The 11,410-nt window shown below is 42.9% G+C and overlaps 2 protein-coding genes across 2 annotated transcripts; both read right to left on the reverse strand.

The window, feature by feature from the left end:
* Window positions 1-2: 2 nt before the first annotated feature.
* On the reverse strand, window positions 3-5,503 carry uevld (UEV and lactate/malate dehyrogenase domains). The gene is made up of 12 exons (XM_071545167.1): window positions 5,362-5,503; window positions 4,530-4,614; window positions 4,281-4,346; window positions 3,961-4,124; window positions 3,728-3,869; window positions 3,544-3,638; window positions 3,319-3,424; window positions 2,690-2,860; window positions 2,414-2,578; window positions 2,024-2,111; window positions 1,459-1,582; window positions 3-1,137 (listed from the first exon to the last, which is right to left on the reverse strand). The coding sequence occupies exons 1-12, from the start codon at window positions 5,401-5,403 to the stop codon at window positions 973-975; spliced, it is 1,413 nt and encodes a 470-aa protein (XP_071401268.1). The 5' UTR covers window positions 5,404-5,503; the 3' UTR covers window positions 3-972.
* Window positions 5,504-5,637: 134 nt separating this feature from the next.
* Window positions 5,638-11,410, reverse strand: spty2d1 (SPT2 chromatin protein domain containing 1). The gene is made up of 6 exons (XM_071545169.1): window positions 10,901-11,410; window positions 10,378-10,495; window positions 8,677-10,254; window positions 7,400-7,556; window positions 7,196-7,273; window positions 5,638-6,565 (listed from the first exon to the last, which is right to left on the reverse strand). The coding sequence occupies exons 1-6, from the start codon at window positions 10,961-10,963 to the stop codon at window positions 6,478-6,480; spliced, it is 2,082 nt and encodes a 693-aa protein (XP_071401270.1). The 5' UTR covers window positions 10,964-11,410; the 3' UTR covers window positions 5,638-6,477.

Here is an 11,410-nt window from a genome sequence, read left to right on the forward strand (position 1 = left end):
GTCTCAGATATTTATTGCACACCCACAAAATTGTTTAGTATTACATACTGTACATCACTTCATTTCCAGCAGTGCAATGTCTTTTTACACAAGAAAGTAAACAAAAATGATGGCAAAGGCATTTTAAATATAAAGGCACTCTATAAGCTTTTTCATACCATCATTAAAAATATGGAAATAGCATTAAGCCAGTAGGATAAGGCCATTATGAGCTGTACTCCATCAATCAGACAATACAGCCACCAGTACCCTGTACCATATAAAATATACATGCCACTTACTTCATTTCAACCAACACCCTAGTTTTGGTCAGAGGTATTAAAGGTAAAGATCCAACAGTGAAAAGCTGCATAATCATAATTACATGATCACATACACAAAACTTTATCTTTGGCAAAAGAAGATTTTAGGTAAATTTTGTCATTTTGATTTCTCATAGACAAAAATAAGTAGGTGTTATTGTTTAGTGATATTAGCAGTAGTGTGTTGTTTAAAACCACAAACACGAGTATTATTTGGAGACTTCTAAAATAATATTTCATGGCTTTCATAAGTTATTATTCTACCAGTACATTTAGTTTAATTTAGTTTTTTTCCTTCATGTAACATGTTCTGACTTTTGACAGATTTTGTGTAATGCAAGATGACTAATGCAAAATGAGTAACTTCTCATAGGCATGGAAAATTTCAAGAAATGCAAAAATGCAATCACTACATGCTTGTTTCTGAATATTTTACCCATAGTGACTACACAAATCAGCTGACAATTGAGGAACAAATGTGAAAGATTGCATCACACATATTTGAGATACACTCATGTCCAATCCTGCTTTCAACTTTTCAAAGGCAACTAACTGAAGCTACTTTTAATTTCCTAGGCACAGTCCATCTGCTGAGGAAGTGTTAACTGGAGAACCTTGTCAGCCCATAACAGCCTTATCCAGGTTAGTCAGTTCGGCTGTAGGAGTGTGATCATATCCTAAGCTGAGCCATGAGGTTAGAGAGGGAGGCGACACTTTCCCTCAGTTTGGAGTCTTCCTCCTGTCCCAAAGACACTCCGGCTAGACGTGTGGAACCGTTTGTTCCCAGGATGCAGGGCAGGCTGAGGAACACCTCTGAGCCGATGCCCCCCCAGCCCTACAGCACACAAAAACAGAAGCACTGTTAATGCATGTCTTCCATAATCTGCTGTCCATGAAAATGTCCTTCAAACACCTGAATGTACATATAGTATGTCATCTACACAAAAGGAACAAATTACTTTTTTTGTTTTGTTGGTGTTATTGTCTTAATACTTTTAAACATAGAGATAGCAGTACTTAAGACCCAATCCTGACTGTATGTAAATAGGGAAATAAGTGAAATATAACGCATGACATATGATGGAGGTGAGGCTCACGGTCAGAATACCAGCAGATGAGAACATTGGTTTTGCTAATCAGACATGGGATGTGCTACCTGAGCCAGTGTGGAGACAGAGTGGGTCTTCTTCTTGTCTGTCAGGACACTGTAGGCGATGTCAGCAATGGACAGACCCACGGACCATGACCGCTGGCCTCGCTTCTTCATCATTTCAAACCCTCTAAATGCACAGAAACGTTTACATCAGGACACCGTTTTCAGCATCAAAAACTTGTAGTATGTACCAAGAACATCGCACAAACAGTCCGTTTTTCAATTTACACACTTTACAGCGCTGATAATGTGTACAGTGAGAACATGACACTGATATTTGTGCCTTACCTTGTTCAGTAATGTTAATGTAATGTTTGTGTGGATTAACTTCCAATGTTAGATGCAATGCTTAAGGTTTTTGTCTATTTCCTTATTATGGGCATTTACATTTTCTAATCCATCTAATGCTCTAAATCCCTAACATTTACTTAGCACAGCACCTCAACGCTGTCAATCACAATTTTGCATCCAACCGAGTCATCTAGAAATGTTTCATAACAGCAGTTTATGCAACTGCAATCCTTCAGTCGAGTATTACTTCAAAAGTGAAACTAATCCCTGGCCGTACCTGTCCAACAGTGGCTTGGTAGAGCTGGCGCCTGAAGCGATCTCTGGTTGCTGACTAGAGCTCAGCCCAATGTTACTCATCACAGCAACTGCAACACAAAGACAAAGACACGCACAAGCGCATGAGTCACGGCATTTACAAGCCTTCTTGAGAATGGAAAGAACATACAAGATAAGCAAAGAATGCGGCGTTACTGGTTCTGCCAATACGATTCAAAACAAATGAAGACAGACAAGTAAACAATGTACAAGAGTGAAAAAAAAGCAGAGGGAGAGAGAGAGAGACATCATGTAATGCACTACAGACAGACATTTAAGACACGTTTACCATGACTACTAATCCAAAGAGAAGGCATCCATCTAAATATGTCATCGCTCCTATCCGGCTCACCTTTGTTGTCTGAAAGCTCTCCTATGATCCAGGCCTGTTTGTGAGTGTTCAAGTTGATATCCAGGACGTGACAAAGTCGCTCTGAGTCCAGGTTACATCCTGCCCCGATCACCTGAGTCGGGGGCAGGCCGCTCTGTCTCCAGGCAACATGGGTCATGATGTCCACTGGAACGGGAGAGAGAGAGAGAGAGAGAGAACAGAGACGATGGTACCGAAGCGTAATAAGGAGAGCGGATGTTTTTTTACACAGTGAGTGTGTTTGCAGTCATGACCGACCTGGCTGTGAGGCGATGAGCATCACGGCGTTGGGGCTGAGGCGTGCCAGGCCCGGGATGATTCCCCGGTACAGCTCTACGTTAGTCTGCACCACGCTCACGTACGACTGCTCGTTGCTCCACGCGTTCGCCGTCACTACGATGACCTTGGAACCTGCGGAGGCTGACAAATCTAGCAGAGAGACAACAGTGTCAACAGTGACCAGAGATCTGACACGTGTTCAGCGTTTAGACTCAAGTCACCTCGCAGCAACAAACCATGTAGAAGAAGAGCCAAAACCTGGGCATTTGGTTGTTTCTAACCACAAACAGCAGCTTCAACTTTGTGACTTTTCTTTTTTGCTTGCCCTCTTCTTCAGAAAAGAACAGAACAGAACAGAAACCCCTCAGTCACGGGGGATTGAGTCCAGGTCTTCGGGCTGAAGGACCGTCTCCCTAATCACTATGCCATCCTGACACCTTTATAATAATTTTTAACTATCTAACATCAGTGATGACTCAGCTCTCTTCAAGAAGTCTCAGCGCTCTTCGAATTTGCATGCGATTGCGATTCATAGGGCCCGGACACCAGGCTAGACTCAGCTGGGATGCACTGCAACATTACAGTATTGGTGTAGAAAGAGGACTCACCTTTGAACACCTCAACCTTTGGCAGATTGAAAATCTCCAGATCTGTACTGCCGCCCTTGGTAGAACTCTCGGCGACATCAATGAAAACAAGTTTATCCACTTTGCCCTACACAGCAATTAGAGAAAAAGTGAACTAATGTCAACATTAGAAAAAGAGAAACAGCAAGGTGTTTAAATGTATTTATGTCTTTAAATACCTGAATAATAACGTAAAGTGTGACTTGCCTTCGCCAAAATGCTCAACACTGACGCCATTCCTAAGTCTCCTCCCCCAATAACCGAGACTTTGTTGATCGGTTGATCATGATGTCTGACCCCACCTGAAAAGAACATTATTTAATTTACAAATAGCAAGCCACTAATGCCATTATTGATCACCAACTACACAGCTGTCCATCAAGTGACGCACCTTCATTGATCTGGAGATTGGAGACGAAGGCCAGAAGCGCATGGGGGTCTTTGCTGTCTCCTGTGCTCTTTGAGGACAGCGGAGGTTCCTCCTCAAACTTGGAGATCATCTCATTCAGCAGACCCACCACGGACGACTTGGGCTGTTAAAATCAGCAGCAAAACAGATGAGAACGCCACTGAACAGCTTCCACGTTACTCTAAAAATCTGACTCATCTGGCCTAAAACCTTACAAAGTCCCAGTTGTGCAGTCCTGGCAGGTAGATCCGTCCTCCGGCGTCGACATGCTTGCCCTCTCTGACGACCATGTTGGAGGTGGGTCTCAGCAAGCATATGGGAGGCGTGAAGGGAAAGGAGTCCATCAGCCACAGCTGAATGGGAAGGTTGTAGGAGCGGCCTGGGGACAGACAGGCTGCTGTCAGTACATAACAACAATAATCCCACATTGACATGTTCCAGGCGGTGTTTATCATCTGTCATGCTTCATCTGATGACAAAGCACTTTCAATCAGCTGGAGTACACTCACAGCTGATGTGTTTTGGTCAGTCTTACCTTCATATTTGACAGGAACGTTACCAACCAGTTTTAGGAGATCTTTTTGGGTGCCATCACTGAACGCTGAAATGAGCAATGGGAGCAGTTAGGTCAAAGCAGGACACAGATTATAATCAGACTTGTGTAAAGGAAATGTGAAGGTCTGCAAAGAAGGTCTCAACGTGTCTCGGTGAAAGCATTTTTTTTAAGCACTGCTTTAAAACACTGGAAACAAAAACACAGACAGGTTCTTCAAGGAAAACGTACTGTATGTGCCTGTCACTGGTTTCACCCCAGGGTAGATGCGATGGATTTTCTGCAGCTCTTCAACAGCAACATCGTGGAATTTGTACTGATATCATAAAAGAGGTAAATAAGACTCAGACAGAAGTAACAGCTGGTGCTATTGTGGATTAAGAAAAAGTAGTGAAGTCCTTAGATTATATAGGTGCTAATTGGGAACAGGAATACAAATCTGTAGAAAACTGAGATATTAGCTCTAAAACTGAGCTGAACGCACAATGTCCAAGGCTCTCTAAATCCAGCAAAGAGGGAAGAAGACTCATCTGTGACTGTTGAGATGAATGAAGGCCCAATTCATGAATACTGTCAATCTGTGGAGGGATTTTTTTTTCTGCAGTACCCTGCCTCACATACTGTACAGTCACGTGTTCACACAGTGAGCTGCTAAACTTGGCAGTAGTTGAGGGATGGGGTAGCAGAGGTAACTCATTAGCTTTCTACGGATATTCTTTAGAATTTTTTTTCAGCACCGTACGAAAGAAGCACACGGCCCAAGGCAATGATTTTGTACAGTCGCTATATTCGTAACTTTTAACTCAATGTCATGACTTACAATTACTGAATTAGGTTTGAAAACTAAGCTAACCACTACGTTTTATCTTCGACCTTTGGTGTAGCATGTTATCATGTTTTTCAAGTTTCTCCAGGACAGGCTAAGTAAGCAAAGCGTCCTGAACAGAGCTGGTTGAGCCAGTTGGTGAAGATTGACACTAACATGGACTAGCCTGCTATGCTAGCCGGCATAAATCGGTAGTAGTAAATCTCAGTTTCCAAAGTCGGCCCTTAAATAACAAACCTTTGAGAGGATCCGCTGTATTTTCTCCGAGCTGAGGTCCATCTATTGAAGTAGCGCTACGACACTTGTGTAATTTCTGACTGTCCTCTTGACAGATGATTTCATAAACGGCACAAACTTCCGCAAACTTTGTAAAGTAAGGGGGTGTGGACCAAGGAGGTTGTGTGGACAGATGACAGGCCCCGCCCACTGGAAACACCAGCTACGGCAAGTCGAGGGGGAATACAGACCACGCAACACATCAATATTAAACTCAAACAGTATTATTTTGAGGATTATTAGAGGCTATGTGCGACAAAAACAGTTACACATAGTCACTAAGGGTCAAAGTAAACAATATACTCCACAGTTTATGGCTCATCATGAATCAAAGTCACTGTTCTCTACAAGTGTAAAATTGTAGAATATAGTTTCTGTACTTTCCAGTTCCTTGTACTCACAATTTCCCACAAGATTGGCATACTCAGAGAAAACAAATGTAAAAATAATCCATAACAAGCAAATAAAAGCCATTAGCCAATCATTTGTCAAACAATTTTAAAGAGAAAAACACAACACATCAAGCGCTAATGTCTTCTCCATAATTAAATAAATTTACAATCAAAACTTAAGAGTATTTGTACTTGAAGAATATGCAATAATGCACTGATTTCTGCTCAAAAAATAGCATGTCATCAACATTTCACATTGTGGCTGTTACAGTCTAAAAATCACACTGTGGCATATTTACATTTCTGTTTGCACCTCAGCTTTTTTTTAATTTTAATTTTTTAGAAAAAGTGTTGTTGATAGTGCAAACCTTAAATGGCGGGGGGAAATAAATAGCGTAACAGGGCAAAACTGAGAACTGTTAACTGTATCCTACATGTTCTTCTGTAGGATCGTTTGTGTGCGTGATGTCATTTGATTTTTTCCATTTTGCTGTCACTGTAGTTTTTCCTTTTCATTTCCTCTTCCTCCAATGTCACGTGTCGCTCATCCTCCTTGTTACCCAAGCAAGTACGGAGAGAAGCAGGAACAAAACAAAAGATGCAAGACGAGGTGGACACAGTGACTGGCCTGCATACGTCAGCAAGGGAACCCCATTTCTAAATTCAAATGTAAACGGGGTTCACTTCATTTTTTCCTCTTGGCAGTCTTCTGTTTCAGCTCCTCTTCGTCTCGTCTCTCCTCCTCCAGATCTTCTTGCACAGCCAGTCTCAGGCTGACGCAGCAGAGCACAGGGACACAGAAAAGAGCACAAACACATAGAGAGACACAACATGAGATGACGGTCAAGGCCCATTTCACTTTTGATACACTGTCATTCCAAAGGCAAAAAGGCGGGTCATGAAATACGCAGAAGCAATTCTACATGTGACAAAGTTTGACCTTGTAATTTTGACTTGAAATGATGTGAATGGTTTTTCACTTATGTTTGTGTTTCATCTTCCCAATTACATATGCAGAATCAATTAGCAGAAATTACAATCACACAAACGGCATTGGGAGGGGAGGGTTAATTTGTATGAGCCTAAATTATAGTGATTTTACCAACCTCCAATATAAAATGAATCAGGTATAGCAGTGAAAACCAATCTAAATAGACAAATCTGTGGGCACTGTGCTGTGAAAGTCCCCACCACAGTGTTTGTAGTGTGCGTATAATTCTAATTCCATCATTTTTGTCCCTAAAAACAGTGTCGAAACTCTAAACTCAAGGAGGTCTTGGGCTATAGTTCATACTGTAGGTGTATGTTTGGGAAATGGAAAGATGTTTTATAAAAAACAAAAAAAAGGACAATTCAACACTTAATTACTGAATTCTCAGACATATAGTGAATGGTAATCTTACCTCCTGGCTTCTTCTTTCTGGAGGTCTTTCCAGCTGCTCTCCATGAATTTTAATGCATAGTCACTCTCTTCCTTGTATCTGAGGTAAAGAGCATAAACACCTTATTATTTTCATGTGAATTGAGGTCAGTTTACAATACACTGAAATAAGATGACTCTTGTGTGAATTAAATGCGACTAGAATATATGGCGGCAAACCCCTTACTTGGACCGATCATAGCCGAAGATTTCCTTGATGTGTCTGGAGATGTCATCTTGCTCGTCCCCTCCGTCATCAATGAAATCATCCATCTCTGAGTCGTACTCCTCCTCATCCTCATATTTCCTCTTGTATGCCGAGGTGATTGGCGGTAGCATTGTACCTGGACGACAAATACAGGAATTAACTTTGGAGATGGACTATTTAATATGCTGAGCAAGCCTTTGCCCTTTAGTCCACATGTGATTTTTTTAATGCCAATATGAACATGTATCATGAAGAGGAGGTTAAGTTTTGTTTAGGGAATTAGGAAATATGAATGGTTCAGCCAGCAAGCCAGTGTTGAGAATTACCGCCTGAATCGCATCACACAATTTACACAAAATAAGTCTATTTAATACTAGAAGGTTAATGACACCGAAATTACATTTTGTTTATCTGAACGTAAAACTTGTTCCCCCTCCAACATGGAACTGAACCAAGAGCGATTACAAAGGCTGCAGAGTGTTGCTGACACACTTCATTCGGTCTGGCAAACAAACCCTCTGCCCCGTGTTACTGGCACGGTTGTTTCGGGCTACTTGCAAAATGCCAACAGCTGTTAGCCACACAAAATACAGACTGTTGCTTAACATCTTCAAGTAGAGCTGTCGACTCACTGACTACCATGACATCTCACATCTCAAATCACATAAAATGCAGTCCACATTCAGTCATCTTTGTTTTGTTACTCAGCGACGATAAAGAATAATTTGTAGGATGTAGAGTATACCATAATGATAATATGAAGTGATAATATGAAGTGACTGGCCTACTGATTAGAGACCATCCCCTAAAGGAAAGGTTGCAGGCTCAGTCCACGCAACCACCATGTGTCCTGTCAAAGTCTCCTTCAGCAAGACACTGAATCTGCACATTTATTGTAAGCCGCTCTGGATAAGAGCTTCAGTCAAATACCAACTTGTAAGGCCTTACTTTTATCATAAGACCTTTTTAAATCTTTGGCTTTTGCTAATTTGTATCCTTGTTGCCTTGCCTATTATTTGCTTATCCCTGTGGCTGGGACTATTTATTTTCTATATTTTTTATTGCTTTACCTCATTGTTCTTTCTGTTTTATTGCTCTATGCAATTTGTCTTTGATTTTTAAGCACTTCAAAAACTTTGTTTTGGAAAGTGCTACATACATAAAGATTATTATTATTGCAATTTGTACTCAAGGTCCACATCCTAGTTTCATATTTAGTTTCTTAGTAATATAATTATTCTCTCTCTCGTTCGTACCTGGCGGTCTCATCATAGGTCTGGGTGGCATTCCAGGTCTGGGTGGCATTCCTGGTCTGGGTGGCATTCCTGGTCTGGGAGCCATCCCAGGTCTCTGTGGCATGCCTGGTCGGGGAGGGACTCCTGGTCTGGGTCCCCCAAAGTTCTTGGATGAGATGGTCTCGGATACCACAGTGCACTTGGGTCTCCCGGGTCCCGAGCCAACGCTGCCGCCTGGCCGTCCAGGTATTGGTCCCCCATTCCCAGGTCGAGCAGGTCCGCTCCCTGGGGGCCGGACTCCTCCACCTCCAGAGCGACCTGGGAGACCGCTCCCACCAGGCCTGGCCTGTGGGACACCACCAGCTTTTGCCTGGAATGAACCCCCGGGCCTTGCCTGAGGTTGGCTCCCTGGTTTGGGTGGGCCACTTGATGAAGGTCTCATCTGTCCATTACTACCTGATTTCACTATGGAGTTTCTTCCAGGCCTTAGTGGTTCTCCCTTTACAGGTTTGTGGCCTCCAACTGTAGGTCCTCCCTTCAGTGAGCTGCCCATGGGCCTGGGCTGTCTGGAGCTCCCCTGCTGACATTTTTGGCCTGTTGCAGACGTGCTAGGAGGCCTTGCCCCAGACATACCTCCGGGTCTTCCTTGAAGTAATGATGAGTTCCCCTTCTTGGAGCTAAGGTCACTTGTGGTGCTGGATTTGTGGCCAGATGAGGGCCTGGGAGCCACTTGCTTGGCTGGAACCTGAGAGGACACCCCTTTAGAAGGGACTTTACTGCTTAAGGCACCTGAAGAACTAGACATGCCTGTCCTGGGTCTGTCTCGATCACTATGAGAGGTCTTGGGTCTATCTCTTTCTCTGTCACTAACAGAGAGCTTAGAAGAACTGTGGCCTTTATCACTTGGCAATGTTGGCTTTGACTTCTTTCCTGACCCACTAGGCAGACTGGGCTTTTCTGAGGAGTTTTTTTGTGGTTTCCCATTCTTCTGTTCCTTCTCTACAGTGCTTTTTCTGAATGAGCTAGAGCTAGATTGGGCCTTGCTGTCTCTCTCTCTCTCTGGCCTTGAGTCTCTCCCTTTGTCCAGTCTCTTGGCCTTGCGCTCCAGCTCCAATTCCCTTATCTCGTCAGCTGTGCGGAGTCTTTCTTCGTTCTTCACTGGCTTGGCTTTTAGCTCGACTGGCTCAAACTGCTTCTTCTCTGCCAACTTGAGTAAGTCTGCAAAGTTCAGGGGTGGTGGAGCGGGCTTGGGTGGCCCACCAGGTTTTTTGATAGAAGACTTGCTACTACTGCTCCCACTAATACTTATGCTTTTTCCCGGTCTCAGTGGCTCTGGCTCCGGTTCCGGCTCGGAATCTGTCTGTTCATACTCATAATTGTCCTCATCATCCTCTGGGTCAAATGAGTCATACCTAGATTTTTCGTCTACCTTCTCTCCTTTCGATCTCCTCTTCTTAGGTTCTTCTTGTACTACTGGAATGCCATTGTAGCCTCTGAAATTGTCCTTAGTTCTGGAAGCCATTGCACGTGCCTTACGGTCCGACTTCAACTCAACCCTCTTGGCTGTAAGTTCGTCCTTCTGTTTCCTCATTTGCATTTCTGCAGAAAACACCCAGTTAGATTGATTAAAATCACAATAACTCAAACATTCCTTTGGTGTTTTGTACAGTATATGCATCATTAATGAATGATTTGCATAAACTGTAATTTTGTCACTGTTACCTTTCTGTCTGTTCTCCAATGCTTTCTTCTTTAGAAACGCCTGCACAGCCGAAGAATTCACACCTTTGACCCTCGGGTCCTTTTTGGGTGGTCCAGTTTGTAAGCTGTATCTCTTCGTCTGAGAGAGGCAAGATAAGGGAAGTAAGTGACACAGTGCTTGTTGAATGAGGAGCACTTACCCAGTTCCCTTGACTATCCACAGTTCATAAAGGCCTTGATGACAACAGAGGATCAAATAATAGCTCAGGTGTAGGCAAAAGTTAATTAAAAAACTCCGAAGTTACCGTTGATAAAGTAAAGTTTGTTCCACAATCCTGCTATTGTTTGAAATGCAGACACAAGTTATTATGAGAGGTTTTCAAAGCCTAGCTAAGGGGATAATGCAGGGACAGGTTAGCAGCTAGCTAGATCCGCTCTGACAGATGAGCTGGCATTCGTGTGCTCACAACGATGTCCACGAATCCCCATCTTGCCAAATTTAGATAGCGTTAACATGTCAGCCGGTGAAAAGACTTTAACTCACCTGTATACTGCTGACGCCCTGGTTTTGGGAGGCAATGGACAAGATATTGTCGAAGTCCATCATTTTGGCAGCAGGTGGTGTCCGTTTCGATCGAACAAAACTCAGCCAAGAGTGCTGAAGTTAACGTTAGCTGACTAAGAGCGTAGCTATGGGTTTATCGTTAACGTTAGATACAAAGAAACCCCTTCAAACATAGCCCATGAGAGGAAAAAGTCACAGATGAGCTAGCTAAGTTCGTGAGCTGTTATCAGCCAAAAACATATAGCTTGCTTTCTACAAGCAAAGTAAGAACTCGTTAGCTAGTGTCAGCTAACGTTAAAGCTACCAAGTAAGCTAACGTTAGCTAAGCTAACGCTTGCCAGCCAGCGGACAAGACTCAGCCCGAGAGACAAACTGGCACTGTTAATAATATACAACACCAAACTAAGACCAGACCCCTCAAAATAACTATCTAGTTGATGCCTACTGAAAGACAAACAAAGCCAAAACAAACTGGCAATTATAATGACT

The sequence above is a fragment of the Centroberyx affinis genome, unplaced genomic scaffold (genome assembly GCF_046629955.1).
Source record: "Centroberyx affinis isolate AG114_WGS23_722 - 3 ecotype Tasmania unplaced genomic scaffold, CSIRO-AGI_Caff_v1 ptg004786l_1, whole genome shotgun sequence".
NCBI lineage: Eukaryota > Metazoa > Chordata > Actinopteri > Beryciformes > Berycidae > Centroberyx > Centroberyx affinis.